Here is an 18,902-nt window from a genome sequence, read left to right on the forward strand (position 1 = left end):
TTCATTGCACAAAGTGTTGACAGCGACTCCTGTGGAAGGGAGCTGCCCAAAGTGAGCTGTGAGGAGCACAGTGCTTCCCTTCCAGTTAGGAAAAGGGAATTTATACATGCATGACAGGTAAAATAGGCTCCACTGGGGCAGGCTTGCTGCTGTAATTACTTCGGTTTTCAATGCACTTGCACATTTTGTGTGAAATCAGCTTGCAGCATGCCCAGACTATGGTACACTGAACTTCTCAGCATCTTGCCTCTCGTAGCACAGCACCTGCTTTGCTCTCTCTGAAGAGAATTCTGCTCCCCAGGTGAACTCTGGGACCAAATTAGGGCACATCCTGGCCTCAGCTCCAGGCTAAGCTGCTTACCAGCAGCAGCAGCAGCTAAGCAGTGAAAAGTGACTGACACAACCTCAGCACAACTTGCCTTTTTGCCTCTAGCTCCTTGCTTTTCTTCTGGTTCACTCTAAACCATGCATGGTGCTGTCTCTTGCCCTCCAGATGAGGAATTTCAGGACTCTTTTGGAAGAGAGAGCTTACATGTTTCAGCTGCCCACATCCAACCCCTTCTGCTACCCCCTTAAACCCAAAGAGACTCTGCAGTTCAGGCTGGGCTCTTCCAGTACTGACAGATGGTCCCATGCAGGGAGCCAGAGACATTCCTGGGCAGAGCCTCTGACCACAGTGTGAGCATGGTGCTGAACCTCTGAACATGAGAGAGATGATGACAAGCTTATCTCAGCTCCAGAGCCATACACAGCAATGCCAAGGTTTGCAAATTAATAAAAAGCCAACAGCATTACAGATAAATGTCTTTTAATTAGGATTAAATACTATCTCAAGGTATCTTGAAATCGCACTTGTACTGTACTATCAACAGCCAGAGGCAATAAAAAAAAACTCTGAAAATGTAGAATTTCTAGCATCCAACACATGACAGGAAGTGCTGCCATTTAAAGCAACAAACACCGCTCCCAAGAACAGATATTCTTAAAGGAAGAAGTTGTAACATTTTTGTATGGACAAAAAAAAAAAAAAAAAAGGTAATTTGAAGACCAGAAGAAATATATTAGTGCCTGCCTTTTTAAAAGGGTTGTGTTTTTTTGTTGTTTTTCTTTTTTTTTTTTACATTAAATACAGTTTTCTTTAAAAGCAAGGTACTTTCTAAATTCATGGTTTATATACTGTATGTACACAAGAGCAGAACATTGTACAGTGTTTTTGGATAAAGCAGCACTAACTAGCTGTAAGCTGGTAAGGTGTTGCTGACCCAAAAAGCAAGATGACAAGTTAAGCACTCTAGGAGAAGTATCTCCATGGTTGGTATGAGCAAAGTAAAGTATCATGTATGTACAAAGTGACCATTCACACAAACCCTGCCAACCCAGCATCATTTGCCATGGAACTGCTCATGCTGCAGCTGATCAATGGGAGCCTGACTGCAAGAGCTGGTCTGAGACCCAAAACAACCATTTCCCTTCAGTAACAAGGTGCACCACCCATGCAGAGAGCACTTGCACAAGTCATTATTGCAACAGTCACCCCTGGGCTCCCAGGGAGAGGATTCTTACTGCAGCCTCAAGCCAAGGGACACCTGCACTGCTTTTGCACTTGAGGAAATACCAAATGCCCCAACCAAACCATGTGAAATTGAGGTTAAAGCTACCTTAAGGATCTGTATGTGCACCTGGCCTTTCTGCCCACAGCTACCAATTAAAGCAGAAAGTTTGCACCCCACTATCACCAGTTCAGACTAAAAAGGAGTGGCAGTGATTTCCATCATTAGTGCAACATTAACTCCCATACTCCATCAAAGTGACTGACTGCTCTCCAGGTGCACAACATGTGTATTCAGGTCTTACAAGACTGGTTTCAAGTTGGTAGCCTTGTAGTTTTTTTAGTCTACCCCATTAAAAACCTCATTAAACTCAGGAGTAGTCTGTGTCCTGTTCAAAGTCAATTGCATCAAAATACGACTTTTATTCCAGGGTTATCAGTGGGGCAGACATTAAGGTTCTTCTAGTTCCACATACTTTTGAACATCACTCAGCTCATGCCTTCAGAAGAGGTTACCTGCTGTACTTTTAGGACGTTGTTCATCCTGGTCTTACACACTACACTGGTTTAAGGAACTGAATGTTTCTTCTTTGATGAGGACAGAAGTGAGACAACTTGTTTCTAAACTGCACAAACTTAAAGTTTCAAGTTTTAATGGTGTAAAAAATCTGACATTCAATTACAGTTAAGAGAAACTTGCTACACAGCAAACTGCATCCAAATCTACCAGTTACTGATGGGACCTTTAAATTAACCATCAACGAGTTATTCAAGGCATCCAGACCTGGAAACATCAGATCACCCAGCCAGTGAGCCAGCAACTCCCTCCCCCTTTTTCATGAGGCTTTAACAAGTGCAATGGATGTGACCTCAGCACTGGAGCCAATGACTCCAATCCCCAAAAAGGTTAGGGAGATCCTGTGTTAAGCCCAATGCAATATGCATTAGTGTCATGGAGCAGGAAGATCCCAGTGTCTACTTGTTAAAAGTTCACACAAACCATACAGATACAGACAGGATGAAACACAGACTCAAAAGGATCCATTATGCTTGAAGAAAATTCCAGATAAAATGACATCTTCTGCACAGCCCAGCCTCAGACACAGCCACACCTTTATCTAGTATAATAAACTCTGTAGTAAACTGTTTTTGACCTCCATAGAGAGTAGGAGTTGTCAAATTTAAGAAGATAAACTCCTCTCCCTGGGTACTGGTGGCTGCCAGCATACACTTCTTCGTGACAGTCTCGTCTGTACACAGGCACTATTTCATCTAGCTGAGGCTTGTTGGCATTCTTTTTGGCTTTTTCTTCACTGCTAGTATTTTCTGCAAGGGAAAAAAAGAGGTGTCAGTGAACATGGGCAGATGCTTTATGAAGGAAAGTCAGACTAATCTCTAGGGGACAAAGCCCTCTTTGTTAGTTTAGGAATGAGAGGAGTAACGGGGAGTCATACCAAGGTTGGGGCTGAAGCACCCAGAAGCAGGAGGAACAGCAAGCATGCTCACTTTATCAGGATTTTAGCAGTTTGATACTAAAACTCACCACACCCATCTCCCCAGCACAGCCAGGTCAGTGTGTGGAGATGCCAAACTCTAGTTTTCAGCCCCACAATCACCCACCACTGATGTGCCACACTGACCAGCTCAGATTGCTTGGTAGTGACTCCCAAAAAGCCACTGCTTCCTAGGTCAGGGCAGCTCCTTCCAAGCAGATCACAGGCTCATTTCAAAACATTTCTGTGATGGTATGCTGGACTCCTGCACAGGCAAAGGCTGTGACCTGTCTCCCAGCCACTAGCAGGACTTGCTCCCTGAGGCTGTTTTGCTGCAGCCTCAAGGAAATTCCTCCCTAGAAACACCTCCTGAACAGCAGGACAGGATTGTTCCCAATGTTTCAGAGTGCAGATCCACTGTGCTCTGTCACACCACTGGGTTTCAGTTTACTGAAGAGCTGACTCAGGAAAAGGATTTCCCCAGCCTCAGCTGCTTTAACCTGTCTGTGACCCAAGGAGGGGACTGAAGTTATTGCAGCTGCTATTCAAAACTGAAAACATGACTGCAGCCAGATGGAAGCCAGGGGAAGCAGGAGATTACACAAGAACTATAGTGGGGGTTTCCCTCACCGCCAACCCTGACAGTTCACAGACATTAGTGTGCTTACCTTCCTCTTCCTCCTCATCATCACTGGACTCGCTGACATGCACACTGACTGCAGTATTAGGGGAGTCTGTCCATTCAAAATACACCCCAAAACCAATGTCATAATTGTCTGTAGCAAACTCCCAAAAGAGGTAGGAGCCCTCTTCATGAGTTGGGACTCTGACTGTGACCACTTCTCCTCGGCCCACTGTGATCACAGAGTCTGCATCCTGACGGATTTTTTCCTTGAAGTCTTTGATCTGGGGTCGTGTCCACATGGATGGGGCAGCAATCACTGGGACAGAATCTGGAGACAGGGGAGGAAATACTCCAGTTAGGCTTTGTTGCAGTTATTTATGCTGCATACTTAAATGTGTGCTTGAGGAGCACTTGAGGGCCCCAAGCATTAAAGCTGCTTCCAGGTGATTTTTTTTTAACAGAAGAAGCAAGTTTCAGCTCTGACAAGATGTATGAACCAGTGCAAATTTAGTTAAAACACTACTAAATGCTACCAGTTCACCCATCCAGCACATTTAAAGCAACAGTGCTTATGCACAAAAGCCTCAGAAGGCAAAAGTACTGCTACAGGTGACAGGATTATACTGCACAGAACCCTCCACTGGAAGGATCTTTAAACAGCTCTGACCCACTTCAAATAAAACTGAGCATATTTCTGCCCAGAACAGCTTTGTGCTAGAACTTTTATGCCCCTTTCCTTCAAGTCTAAACTGACAGGAGGTTCTGGATCCCATTAGCTTTGCTGAAATGCTTTTGCTGCTTCCTCTTCCCTCCCAAAGCTGAGCTCTGCCTATGCAATATTATCCTCCCATGACAGACAGCAGCCCCAGGAATCAGACCCAGCTTTTCCACAGGCAAATGAAGCCAAACAAAGAACCACAGGAACTCTACTTAAGACACCTGAACCCTAAGAAAGGCATGTGTTATTTCTTTTTAATTAAGAAATTCAGCTAGTCCCACCTTTTGGTCCATTCTCCAGTGCTTCTTCCAAAACCTCTGGATCCAACTCTTTCTCAGGGCTGTCTGCATGTGCACTGGCCTGCCCATTAATGGATGGGGTATCCCCTGGGGCAGGGCTATTCACCTTTGATGCAGTAGTCAGGGGTGTCCCTGTTGCTGCCACCACTGCATCCTGCTGCTTCTGTAAGGCTGCCTAAAACAACAGGAATTTAAGTCAAAAACAACCAAACCCTCCCAAGATGCCAGTTTTATACCTTCCAGCAGAAGGTATAAAGACAATTTAAAGAAAAAACCTCCCCTTCAGCTTACAAGGGGCTTGACCCAAAAGACCAGATGCAGCACACATTAACCAATTACATCTGCTCAGTCCCAAGGGATGGGAAATCACTTGGTTCTAGGCTGGTGGATACAGCCTGAACAAAAAAAAAAAATTCAACTTTCAAATTAATTATGGTACACCAAACTCTTGCACTTAACTTTGGAAGTTTTTCATTTCCATAATATTTCTATCAAAGTTGGAAGTGTGACTTGTTTGCTGGGTTTTTTTTGTTTTGTTTTGCTGGCTGGAAGGGTTCCATCTAGCCTGAGCTCATCCAGGTCTAAGAAGAGCTGACTACTGAAGGTCTATGAGCTACTTGCCAATTTATGAGTCAAACAGAGAACTCTCTTGAGTAACCTCCCTGTCCCTTGTACCTGCTCAGAGAGACAACACAGGCTTTTTTGGGGGGACAGATAGTGACAGTGCCACTCTAAAGGCACTGTCTAATCATCACAAGATTTTGACGAGCAAATGGAATATAGGTATCCTGCAGGAATATGAAGACAACATAGAAAAATATCAGTTAAGATTTCAAATTTAAGCCACTTGCACAGATGCTGTTCAGATTTCACTCTCTACTACGGCAGTTTTGTGCACTGAGAGAAAGCTGGTGTGAACTTTTCTATGTAACTATTGCACACAGGCTTTCCAAGATTAATTGCACCAGAAGCTGATCTGTAGGGAGATCAGCACTTCCTAACTGCACTAACAGATCCCAGTGCACCTGACTCACAGGCATCCAAATAAAGTACTCCTCAGAAGTGTTACAGAAGCTACATGAGGGAAGCCCAAAGAGTAATTATAACAGGGCACAAAGTCTCTGACTTTCCTACACCACCTCAGCTCCATCCAGGCGTGGTTTGGCTTAGAAGGGAGGTATAAAGATCCAGTTCCACACCCCTGCCATAGGAATGAACACCTTCCACTAGACCAGGCTGCTCAAAGCTCCATCAAACCTGTCCATGAACACTTCGTGGGATGAGGGACCTTGTTGAACTTCATGAGGTTCACATGGCTCCCTTCCTTGGACATTACTGAGAGCATCAGCCTCCACAAAACACAAATGACTTAGCAGGAAATCAGTTACTGAACTGTAGATCTTCAGCTCAAGTACACAGCTCAGGCTGGCAGCTAGAGCCTGTCCTCCCACCCAAGTCATGAGCAGCTGAATGCAGGGAAGCAACTTCATCAGGTATTAGTATGTGATGAAGTCAGGCAATAGGAGCAGAAGGAAAGAGAAGTCAGCAGTGCTCAGGCTGGCAGGGAGAAGCAACCTCCAAGCCAGAAGTGATGCTACAGTGCTGCATGTGCACTGATCTTCAGGATAGTCACCTCAAGAGGTCTGTTTCTGGTATTTTTTTTTTTTTTAATTTTTTTTTGTTTAGGATTTTTCTCTTGGGAAGCTGAGAAGTTTTAGAGAAAAAAAAATTATCTGTTTTTTTTGGTGCTGTGTTCATGTGTAAAATGTGTTTAGAAATTGTTTACTTACAGGAAATTGTTTAATTAGTTTTTAGTGAGAGTTGTTTTAACTCATCAGCTGTAAGTTATTAGTACTGTAAGTATTAACTGTAAGTTATTAGTTATTATTAGTTATTAACTGTTAGTAATTTGTACTAAGCTGTGTTAGGATTCTAAAATGAGTTACAAGTTTTATTATTATCTTTTTAGCATTCAGTAAGTATTTTTTTTATTCTTTAGCATAGTATAGTATTCTTTAATATAGTATTATAAAGTAATAAATTAACCTTCTAAAAACATAAGAGTCAAATGCATCATTCCTGCCTTCATCAGGGCATTCCCTGCAAATACAATATCTGTTCATGCTCAGAGGCACTGGTGTGTCATTAAATTACACACACACATCACCAGTGCTGCAGCAGAGCAGCTCACATTTCATCTCTAATAATTATATTGAACCAAGTCATTAGTAAAGAATGCTTAGTGTTTTCTTAATTAACAGCTGCTTCAGAAAACCACTCCAAAAGATGAAACAAATAAAGGGGCTTTGGTGTTTGAATCTGAAGCAGCATTAGTCACTAGCAGGGTAGCTCCCTCTGTGCCAATTATCTTTCTGCCAAGGAGATAACAGCAGACAAGTTAATGTATCCCTGTGACAGCCAGGACACAGAGCCCAGGTTCCCAGGGACACAGAGCCCAGGCTGCCCAGCCATACCTGCTGCTGTGCCAGCTGCACCTGGTAGAGCTGCTGCATGTACTGCTGGTAGTGCTGCTCCTGGAGCTGGCGGATGAGGAGCTGCTGCTGCTCGTAGTTGCCGGGGTACTGCTGCGCCGCGTACTGCTGGAACTGCACGGCCGTCTGCGAGTTCAGCGCTGCCATGATCTGCTGCCTGCACAGCACGGGGAGCACACACAGCCTCACCCACAGCTCAGGCACTGGGAAACCCCTGCACTGAGCTGCCTCTGAGGCCACTCACAGCACTTCATTCCATTCTGCAAAACCCAGTTAAAATGAATCTACCGAATGGACCGGAACCCAGCTGTGAGTTTTGCCTAAAAAAAGTTTTGCCTAAAGAAGGGAGCAACGTTTTTTACCCGTTGTTTGGAAACATCAGATGTTAAAACAACCATAATTTCAATCTGTAGTCTGATGAAGAGGCAGTGCTACCCAAAACCCACATGACTAAATTTCTCAAACAAGCAAAGGAAAAAACCCACATATGCTTTTTCCAGAAGCCATCCTTCCAGCAGACCCTCTATAGGAACAAACCTGCTGTGGCACAGCACACCAATGCTTTTTGGTGAATCTAAGAAAAACACACCTCATAACTATCTTAGTTTTCCTGGTCAGTATGCAAACAAACACGAAAAACATGACTGACAGTGGCCTCATTCAGGAACAACAACAACAAAAAAATGCTGCCAGATGGGGCATCTGCATCTCCAGTAAACTCAATTACTGAAACTTCAGGAGGAACACATGGATTACATATACACAGGCTGTTTTTCTCCTCTCTCCAAAGAACTAACAGAAATCCTATGGCTAAATGGCAAGAGAGATCAAGGGCCTGTCTCATGCTACGTCCATCAGTGACCAGCTACCAGTGTTTCAGAGGAAGGAAGAAGTATCACACAATTGCAAGAAAAATTCTTTCCTTCTCGCTCTTCTTCCATCCCCAAAAATCACGTTCTAAAGCATCAGTATTAGACTGGTCTAATATCCCAAAGAGCAGGATTTACTGCTTTTCAGCAAGCTATGACCAGTTTAGATACACTTGGTACCCACATTCCTTTTCTGTCTAAACTCTTTATCTTTGTAACCTGCTATGACCACTTAATACACAGCTCCCATTCATGTGAAAAACCCTCTCAACTTCAAGGCATACCACACTTGTTACTTAGCACTGTGCAACACTTTCTATTGTATATATAAATTTATATCTGTCTCTTACACTCCTCTGGCTCTCACCACGTTAAACAAGCAGCAAAACTTGTGGTTTAATTATCTGCTCCCTTCTCAAAACCACTACATAGCAATCATTGGATCTACTTCAGAGACATCCCCTGCAAAGACATTTTTATGGTGGAAAATAGTTGCTGACTGATGTGGAACAGCTTTACCATTCTCTTAAATATTACATGTGCAAAGTCAGATCTGTGTTTTCAGCATCTGGATGTGATGGGAACAATGAAATATAATTAGAACTGTACATTCCAATTGTCTCAAATGCAAGGCAGCTATTTTCTTCTAAGTGTTGTTTCCACTACTCACTTCTGCTGTTCCATCCGAAGTCGTTCCTCCTCTATCCTCCTCCTCTCCTCCTCCTCCCTCCTCAGTCTCTCCTCCTCTTCTCGCCTCCGTTTTTCTTCCTCCTTTTGTAACCGCTCCCGCTCCTCCTCCTCACGCCGCCTCCGCTCTTCCTCTTCTCTCCTGCAACACCCACTCAATGAGCCATTCCAGTACTCCTGCAATCCTAGGATGAGTTATTTTCAACATGCTGTAACCTGCATTTTGCCTGCCCAGGGAGGCTTTTTGTCTGGTACCAACTCCTCACACACAAACTGGCCTGGAGAAGTGTCTTACTGGACACACACACACAAAAAAATGAGATTATTGCAGAGTTTTATTGCACTCAGCAGCATGACAAGGGTTAAATTCTGTGTTACAATTTCATATTCATGCTAACCTGTTACTATGCCACCTGTATTGCAGAAAAATTGCCCGGAAGCTTTAAACCCATCTTCCAAGCTTTCACACATGTTCAATAATGATGTGGATACTATGATTTAATAATCACACCTGGAAGCAATAATAAGGCAGCCTTTATCAAGCTGCTAACCCATATTAGAAGAGAAGTTTAAACCAGGCAATTTAATATTCTCTGTATATTTAGTCCACAGACATATTGGGACAGACATTTTGTGAAGCATTTCTTCTTAAGTAGATGAGAGTATAAACAAAATTCTTAAAACTCCTAAAAAACCAACCATTACTGGCAAAGTAAAAAGGCTTAAAGAGATCAAATGGCACCACAGCCACCTACATTTCAAGCATTTCCCTTCCCAAGACAACTCCAACCTCAGCTAGCTCTGATGCTGTCTGCAGGCCAAGAGTTACACACTCCATAGATGCCAACACCAAAGCAGCCAAATGTTACCTTTTCTTTTCTTGCTCTTCTTTCTCTATCTTGTGGGAAGTGACATACGTTGAGAACAAGTGGCAGCACCTGTGTAGGAGCTTGACAAACTCTGTCATAGCTTTTTGCTTTGACATGTTTCCAAGGGCAGCCCATTCCTTCCTGAGAGAGAGAATTCAGCTGAAATAACAGACTCAACTCTTTTTAAGCCAGCAGTGAGCACTGACAACCCAGCAAATAAAAAAAAGTTGGAAGACCAGGAACCAAACATTATCATTTGCAGTTTCAGAGAACCAACAACTTCTTCCCAAAGACAGTAAAATATTCTCTTCTGCCTGCACAATGTTCTCTTTTCTTCTGTCTTTCAAATAGACATAACTCAGCTCTTACATGAAATTTCATACATCCCATCAACCATACTTTGAATTCTGAGCTGTCCAAAAACTTCCCAGCTACAAGTGAACCTGAAGTATTTTTTTAACCTCCTTCTACACTAGTTGGTAGAAAAAAAAAAAGTATACATTTTCCTGAATGAACAAACATGGTAACAAGTATTGATTACAGCAGTTCAGTTAGTTGAAAGAAACAGCCTCGTTCTTTCTAAGAAAAGCTGCATCCTTATGTGCAAAAGCAGTGCACTGGGTCCACTTCAGAGAAGCAACTGCTGTCTTGCACATTGCCTCCACTCTAGAACACTCAAAAGAGCAACAATGAACATGAGAAGTGCAGCCTGAGCTGCAAGCAACACAGGAGACATACCTGAGACTTCCCAGGTCTCATAAAAGATTTACTCAGGGTTTGAATGCACCAGGTTTTAATTTTCTGACTTCAGAAATTAGCTTTGGTGTTAGGACAAGCTGTGATGAACGCTTCTACCACTGGCAAAAGCCTTGGCCTGCTGTAGCCATGGTGTGGAGTTTGGATGAAACATGGGCCTGCATCTTAAACTGCTAAGAGAAACTGGACTGTCAGCAGAGCAGCCTCTAGTGTGGTTGAAAAAAAAACAAACCACCCAATAATCTTCTGTTAGTTCCTGTACTGAACTGTGACTCACACTTCTTACATGTATTTGAAGAGGCCACTTTGACTTTCCACTTGAGATAACCCACACACTTGTAGAAATTGGATGATGCTATCTCCTCACAGGAAAAGCAGAGTTAAGACCAACAAAAGCAACAGCTCTTTTACCTTCTATCATTCCCCAGCACATCAAAGAATCCAACTTCAGGGCAAGTGTCAGGGTTGTAAGGTCCCAGCAGAACCTGCTTGTGCAGTGCCACAAGTTTGAGCTTTTCTTCATATGTTGGATGAAAGGCTTTGCCATCTTTTTCTGTAGGGGAAAAAAAAAATAAAGAAATTTTTACTGTTGTGATTAATTAAGCACAGAATATGAATGAGTATGTTTCATAACCATTACCATGATTTCCACCATAAAAAAAAGAGAAAAAAAAAAGTTGAATGACAAAAGGTTGGACAAATTAAGTCAGTTCTATTTATAATATAGATCTGTCCAGAAGAAACACATCTACTTCAGCTAATGAAAACTTCAGAGTGGAGTGCTTTGCATCCCACTATCTACAGCCAGTCATCACATAGATATTTACATTAATTTGTTGAACATCACACCATATGGATCTGTATCTCCAAAATATTTAAAACCCTTAACTGAATTCAAATGTGTCTGCCAAGTCTACTCTGGTGTGCATAGGAAGGATTTCCACAAAGAAAGACATGATGTTAGACTTATAAACTGCTCTCCTTTCATGCTCTTCTCACTGCTGAAAGCAGAACTACCAAGGTTGAAGGCAAGAAGAGCTGCAGAGAGCAAAAATTAAGAGTCAAGGAGATTTTTCCTTCAGAGAATCCAACTGCTGCCCTTGGCCAAGGCAGCTGGAACAGCCCCTCACAAGGGAAAGCCTTGCAGCTGACTCCATCAGCTCCAACACATACAATGAACTCTGACAATAAGAAGGCAACATAAGCCTGAAAATGCTCCAGTGGCAATCTTCTGGAGCATTCCCAGTTGGATCCCACCATGCTTTCACTGGAAAGAAGATACTTGCATTGATTTAAAATGATATGTGAATCAGTCAGCTAGGATTTACCTCAACACATTGAAATTGTCAAAACAAATCAAAGAAACAGGCATTGCTGTGTGTGACTACACTGCTCATTAAGAAAAAGACATTTTTCTCAAACAGGAAAACAAATAAATAAGCACCATCTCCTTTTGGAAGGAGAAATGAGGAAGCTGCTACCAGAGGTAAAAGTCACTTCCCATGACTGCACTGCTCTCCAGGTAACTGGGAGCTGGAGACAAAGCTGCCACTCATTCCCAGTTCTCCTTCAGAGCAAGGTGTTTACAGCCCCAAACTGAACAGGCCACACCTAAATTTCAGGCTGACACATACTGCAAAATGCTTGGCTGACACTTGTGAACAGTTTTTAACAGGAAAAGAAGTGAATCTTAGAACTAGAGAGTAAGGAAAATACCCCTGCTACAGTATTGAAAAACTCAGAGCAAATACTTCTGGAAATCAGACACAATCCTAGTGGGAAAGTGCTCGTAGGTCACAGCAAGACATTCTATTTTTGACAGACAAAGTTCAGTACATGGCTGGACTTAGCTGAAACATCAAAAGGAACTACTACATGCATGCCATTTATTTGAAGCCACAATCAAACCATAAGAAAGGCAAATATTTAATTACTTATTATCCATTCCTAGAAGTCCACATCACTGTTGCAGAATTTCAAGTATTTGCTCTTGTCCCAGTGTCACACAACCTTGCAGCAAATATAACTGCCAGCTTCAAAAACAGAAGCATTTCTCCCCAAAAATATCTACTTCCAAAATATCTGGTGGGGTACAAAATGGGGGGGATGTAAAAACTGAACCAGAGTTTAATCTGTGTGCACAATGAAAGGACAAGAGGCAGCTGACACAAACTGAAGTATAAGAAATAACACTTGAGCATTTTTATGGGGTTTTGTTTTGTTTGTTTGAAGTTGTTGGGGTTTTCTTAATGTTGTTGGTTTTGTTTTCTAAACTGAGAGTAATCAAGCACTGGAACTGATGGGCCTAAGAAGTTTTTAAGCCTCCATGACTGAAGATGTTCAAAATCCAAGGAGAGACAGTGTCATGAAGCCTGAACTGAAAAGGAGGGCTGAATCTGACAATCCCCAGCAGCCCCTTCCCATCCCAAGTCTGTGATCCTTCAGGGATTCAAATCACCCTGTTCTGGTGAGCTTTCAACTCTTGCTCTCAGGCGTACCAAAGAGCCCTTTGGCTTTTCCTCAACTCTTCACACTTTACACTCAACTCAGAATTTACTTATTAGGTAACCAGCACTTCCATTAGCCCCAGTAAACAGCACTACTTTGAAATAATACTTAATAACCTGGGGCATTGTGCTACAAAGCAAGTCAATTGACAAAGGCAGTGCACTGAAATTTTGCCAGGCTTCTGAGCAAAGCGTGATTCTCAGGGGGTCCCTCTAGCACAGTTAACTTTTCACAACCTGTGTACCTACCTCTGTCTGGCAAAACACACAGCTATTTGCTGTACTAAACTGCTACCTAAGCCAGGTATCATCATCTGTATTCGAACTCATTCCTGATCAGAGTTAGAGTGGAAAACCTTCATTTCCCATGCAATGCACAGCACATCTGCATTTTCACAGAACAGAGAAGTCAGACCTCATGCCCTAATTACTGTGAGAAGCCAAAATCTGCATTTACAAAGAATGGTGGCCCAAGGGGAGAACAACAAGCAAGCTAAATAAGAGAGGGGAAAAGACAGAGGAGAAAAACACAAGACAAGCTTTCAGTGACTTTTAGATAATGTAGCTCAGAAGCAAAGTATCAGAAAAACACTTGCAGCCAGTCAGACAGTGAAGTTACGTTTCATACTAACTACTTTGCAGTCCAGCTCTACAGCATAAACCACACTGTATAATCACCCCAAAGACCAGGAATTGTTGGTGTTTTACTGAACCAGAGGACCTGAATTCATCTGCAGAGTCAAATATGCCAAAAAGAGCATTAGTGTGTCTAGACAAGCAGAAGTGCCAAATGTATCCAAGCATCCGTGAAGGCGCCATTTGAGCAGGCATTACCCACACACCTCACACAGCTGGGGGAAGTGGAAGAACATCAAAGAGCTCCAGGGAACAGGCTGAAAAATCCAAATGCACAGCAGTGATACAGCAGCTGCACAACCTTCCCTATGCCACTGGGATCCCTGACCCAACAAGGCCAGGAAGATGCTCGGTTTTCAAGCACAACAGCAAGATGAAGCTGTCACTAGTAATGTGTGGGGCTTATGTCACTGTGTGGCACTGTATTATTGACATGGATTGATAAAAGCCCACCAATTTAGACACAAAGGAGTTTAAGAGATATGCTTAAGAGATTGCATTGTGCAAGATACTGTTACTGCTCTGTAATTTCAGATTTTTTTCCCCATTAGAAACACAGCACACCATGCTACACCTTGCACTCCAACTTCACCTACTGTGCCCACTTTAAATGCCTAATTCCATTGGGATAGCACTGAGTTATCCAGAAGCAGCTAGAAAACAATTTGTGAAGGGTGATTTTTCACCTCATAGCTTTTAAAAGCAGAAGTCACATGTTAATTCTATTCATTTGCAACGTTTTAATGAGCTAGACCAAAACTGAGAAGTGTGAGGACTGAACTACTGCCTGCAGAGCCCAGTTCACCCTTACACTCCTAATCCTCCTCTCCTGAAAGTGTGTCCTGCCTCCACAGAAGAATTACTGACTCGCCCTTCCAATTAAATATGATCAAAGCTCAACTTCACAAATGTAGATGCATTATAGGGGTTTTCATATTCTTGACAACAAGAGCCTACTTAACTTATGAATTACAATCATACCATCAAATTAGTGCTCAAAAAAAGAGGTCAAACAATTAATTGAGAAAGATGTTCTGCTGAGGTTGAAGATGCATTCTTGTTAGGATAAGAGGAAATAACTTAGAGCAGTCAAGGAAAATTAGAGTACTTAACATTCCAGGAGAGCTTTTAGATACCAAAATGATATGGTTTGTGTACTGACTGCTCAGATGTGCTGCACTGCAAATCACTTTAGACAGTGCATGAACACTTCAGGGACTGTCATATATTGAAGGTTGGGTGCAATGGTATTTCAATGACAGGATGTGGAAAACAACAAAGCCAGGCTGATCCTGGGAGAGATTTGCTGGCAGAGCTATGCAAGCCACCCTCTCCTGCTTCAGGAGAGAGCTTGAACAGGTTACCTTCACTGGCACAACTCATACCAGCTCAGCAAGCAGAGGAAGCCATCAGAGACACTTCTGCTGTGCCAGATGCCCCAGGGCTCACAATTACAGGCAGTCCTAGAGACAAAGAAATGTACAATGACTGTAACATGACTGCTCTCCACTGCACACTGGATCCAGCACAGTGGAGCAGCTTCTTAATGGCAGCCAAAGTGCTGCTTGACCTGCACTAGGCTTAACAGAGCAGGAAGGGAAAGAGTGCATAAGGGAAAGAAGGCTCTTGTTTCCCACAGAAAAATGGACTGGAACACTGTTACCATTTATTTTCTATGCCTCTGTTATTCTGAAAAGCTCTCTTCACAAGCCATTATGAATCTTAAAAAAAAAAAAAAGAAAAAAAAAAAGATAGTGCACATCTCCTGCACAGCCTAAGGCCTGACAGCTAAAGTGACCCAGGGTCGAGCATTTTAGATCTGCTTTAGATTTGTCTTTATCAGAGACAGAATAAAGTAGCTTTTGAGCCTCTTTAATATCCTAGCCTAGTTTCTGTTGTGTTTTGCTCATTGTTTATACACACTCTCACCCTGCCTTGTCTCTGAGCAACTCTGTTACCTGCAGTATGCCACCACTGACAAGTGTCAGCAGTCGCTGAAATAAGCAAATCTCAAAGTATTTTGATCAGATTCAAGTTCTCTTGGACAAAAGTACCCCAAGAGTTACAGACAGCTTGGGCTGCACACTGAAGCAGAAAAAAAGCTTCTTAACCACCAGCATAGTTTTCATAAGAATAGTCAGAAACAAGATCTCAGCACTGACCTATTAGGATGGGCCACCCTTCAAACAGATCTGTTTTCTCTTGAAGCACAGGAGGAATCCCTGTTTGCTCCTTGGCATGCACAGGGCTGCTAACCAAGCGTGCCCACTCCCACAGTTGCTCTGACAGCATGAAAATAATTTGGAAACGAGACCACTTATTTTTGGAGCTGTGCAGATATAGAACAAGCTGGCAGAATCAGTAACCAAAGTATTGCAAGCTCCTGTAGCTCCCCATCAGATTTATAAATAAAAATCTTTGTGTTATGTCACTTTTAGGAAAAAATCTACAGATGAAATGATGGGCAATGACTTTGTGTGAGTTATTCCAGCCACAAGGATAGAGAAACAAGGTTTTCACTGGAAAGAATGACAACACAACTGAATGGGGAAAATTCTCATCTTATGAGCACAACCATGAGTTACAAGAAATTGCAGAAGGTTAAAAAAGGAGCAGGAGTAAGCTGAAACATGTTGATATGAAGTTTTGATTAAAAAGAACAGCAACAAAAAAAAAAATCATTGCTAAGAGAACACAAGGGAAGGAACTGGCACCTACACACAAGTAACACCCCAGAGACTTCATCATTAGAGAGGAGATAAAGCCAGAACATAAATTCTGTTAAAATGTGATATAATAGATATGGGTTATTGCTACATAGCAACAATATAGATAAAGTCATTCACAGCATGAATGTAACATGTAACTTCTGCACTGTAAACACAAGTTCACACCGTGAAAACAGGTTCCCACAGAATATTCAACCCCAGACAGAAAAAGACCACAGCAGACCAAGACAAGGAATTTGCTGCTGCAGAGACCTTCCTTTCTGCATCATTAAACACAACCAGAACTCTTTCAAGCAACTTCTTTTACAGAAAGAAGAAAGAGACTTTGAGTACAATGCTTCCACAACCTGATAAGCTCTGATACAGGAGGAAGAAAACCATAAGATCTTATGATCCCTCATGTTTTTTACAGCTTAAAAAAAATAACACCTCTGTATATTAGCATGCTAACAAAATAACTTTGTGGAAGGGCATCAGAACAGAGTCAAAGAACCAGAGCTAAAGAAAACTGCTTAGAGCCTTACAGCTCCTAACAACTACCAGGTGTAGGTCAGGAAATGTGAAGAAAGACAGCTTTGTCCTTCCAGCAGTGCCTCCACCTGCCAGCAAGTGCTTGCCCTTAGAGGAGGCAGCCTCCCTGGGAGGTCATCTCACAACTGACTGCCACAAGACTGACCTTTCCAAGTGCACAGCTTGCTTTCCCTAGGGCAGGCATGAGGCTGGACTCCCTGCTCCACCTGAAGCAGTGTCTGCCTGAAAGCCACAGGAGCGACACAGGTTCTCAATGTAGTGAGTACAGCTCTTCCCTCAAAATGTGCTCAATGTAGTGAGTACAGCTCTTCCCCCAAAATGTGCTCAATGTAGTGAGCACAGCTCTTCCCCCAAAATGTGCTCAATGTAGTGAGCACAGCTCTTCCCCCAAAATGTGCTCAATGTAGTGAGCACAGCTCTTCCCCCAAAATGTGCTCAATGTAGTGAGCACAGCTCTTCCCCAAAACCCCACAGCCACTTCTCCCTCCGGAGGAAAGGAGTGTGGCAAGGTACATCCATTTGCCCACAGAAGCAAACCTGACTGCAGGGGATCCCAGCAAAAGCACTCCAGGTCTACAGCCTCGGTATTTCACAGCTGCCTGCTGGGGTCATGGTGGCACACAGAATCATAGCATCACTTAGGCTGGAAAAGACCTCTGAGACCATCGAGTCCAACTTCGACCCAACACCACTGTGTCAACCAGATCATGGCACTGAGTGCCACATCCACTCTTTCCTTAAACACCTCCACTGACGGTGACACCACCACCTCCTGGGCAGCGCATTCCATTGTCAAACCCCCCTTTATGCGCAGAAATTCTTCGTAATGTCCAACCTGAACTTCCCTTGGCACAGCTCAAGGCTGTGTCCTCTGGTCCTGGAGCAACAAAGCCAGCCCTGGAGCTGGCATGCAGAGGAGAGGGCACGGCACCTCCGGCCACGATCCGGGCCGGCAGCAGGCGCGGCACCGCTCACGGCGAGCGCTCCTCGCCCACCTCCGCGAGCTTCCCCTAGCCGTGCCACCGGCACGGAGCTCCGGCTTCAGGCGGGGTGCCGCACACCCACCCCCGGCCGTGCCACACCGCGCCCCGGGGCAGCCACTGCTCCCGGCCCGGCTCACGTCCGGCACTAGGCAAAGCGCATCCCGCGGGCCGCCGGCACACCGAGCCCTCCTGCGGCCGCCCCCCGCAGCTCTCGGGGCAGCGGGAGCTCGGCCTGACCCCGCAGGGCGATGCCGCCCGGGGGTCCCCGGTGCCGGTAGCTGCCCCGGTTCTGGGGGCCGGTGCGGGCCGGGCTCACCTTTGAAGAAGCGCAGCGCCAGCCCGTAGAGCTCCTCCAGCGCGAAGCCCCAGCGCCGCTCCAGGCTCAGCGCCGCCTCCTCCGCCGCCTCGCCGCCGGCCTCCGCCGCGCCCGGGGAGCCGGGCCCCGCTCGGCCCCGCCCCGCCGCCGGCTCGCCCAGCGCCGGCCGCGCTTCGCACGGCGGCACCTCGGCGTTGGGGCTCAGCGTCAGCCCGTCCACCGAGACCTCGAGCCGGTCCGAGCTCAGCACCGCCGCCATCCTCCTCCTCCTCCTCCGCCGCCTCCCACCCGCCCTCCGCCTCCTGCTCCGCTGCGGCGGCCACGTCCCGACTTCCCGTCCCCTCCGACCCGGATCTTCCGGGCCCGCCCGCGGCCCCGCCCCGCCCCGCCCCGCGGCAGCCGGGCCCCGGCAGGCACCGGGCAGGGGTTGGGGCTGGTGGCCGGCTCGTCCCTCCCCTCAGGGGCCCTGCCTGCTCCGGGGACTGGGCTGCCGCAACCCGGCAGTCCCGGGGCCGTGAGTGTCCGCGGGAGCCGCCGCTGGGCGCCCTGTCCGCGCTTCTGGGATGTTTGGTTGATAATGGTTCGTCAACAGCGGTATCTCCCTCGTGAGGAGAGGCTGCGGGAGATGGGCCTGTTAAGTCTGGAGAAGACGAGACTGAGAGGGAATCTCATTAATGCATAAAAATATCTGAAAGTGCGGAGACTTTGGGTGGTGCCCGTGACAGGATGTAGAGCAATGGCCGTAAATTATAACACAAGAAGTTCCACCTCAACCTTTTGCTCTGAGGGTGGCAGAGCACTGGAACAGCTGCCCAGGGAGGCCATGGAGTCTCCCTCTCTGGA

General features: G+C 44.9%; 1 protein-coding gene across 1 annotated transcript; it reads right to left on the reverse strand.

Moving 5' to 3' along the window:
* Nucleotides 1–791: 791 nt before the first annotated feature.
* Nucleotides 792–18,333, reverse strand: ACBD3 (acyl-CoA binding domain containing 3). Its single transcript, XM_059840701.1, has 8 exons — nucleotides 18,060–18,333; nucleotides 10,769–10,910; nucleotides 9,602–9,742; nucleotides 8,716–8,874; nucleotides 7,159–7,333; nucleotides 4,667–4,859; nucleotides 3,711–3,995; nucleotides 792–2,875 (listed from the first exon to the last, which is right to left on the reverse strand). The coding sequence occupies exons 1-8, from the start codon at nucleotides 18,316–18,318 to the stop codon at nucleotides 2,664–2,666; spliced, it is 1,566 nt and encodes a 521-aa protein (XP_059696684.1). The 5' UTR covers nucleotides 18,319–18,333; the 3' UTR covers nucleotides 792–2,663.
* Nucleotides 18,334–18,902: the final 569 nt, after the last annotated feature.

The sequence above is a fragment of the Haemorhous mexicanus genome, chromosome 3 (assembly GCF_027477595.1).
Source record: "Haemorhous mexicanus isolate bHaeMex1 chromosome 3, bHaeMex1.pri, whole genome shotgun sequence".
NCBI lineage: Eukaryota > Metazoa > Chordata > Aves > Passeriformes > Fringillidae > Haemorhous > Haemorhous mexicanus.

Coding starts and splice junctions, on each gene's coding strand:
- ACBD3 (XM_059840701.1), bottom strand. CDS start 18,318: ATGGCGGCGGTGCTGAGCTCGGACCGGCTCGAGGTCTCGGTGGACGGG. Junction 3,996..4,666: donor ACTGGAGAATGGACCAAAAG/GTGGGACTAGCT, acceptor CCCTGTCTCCAG/ATTCTGTCCCAGTGATTGCT. Junction 2,876..3,710: donor TGATGAGGAGGAAGAGGAAG/GTAAGCACACTA, acceptor TTTCCCTTGCAG/AAAATACTAGCAGTGAAGAA.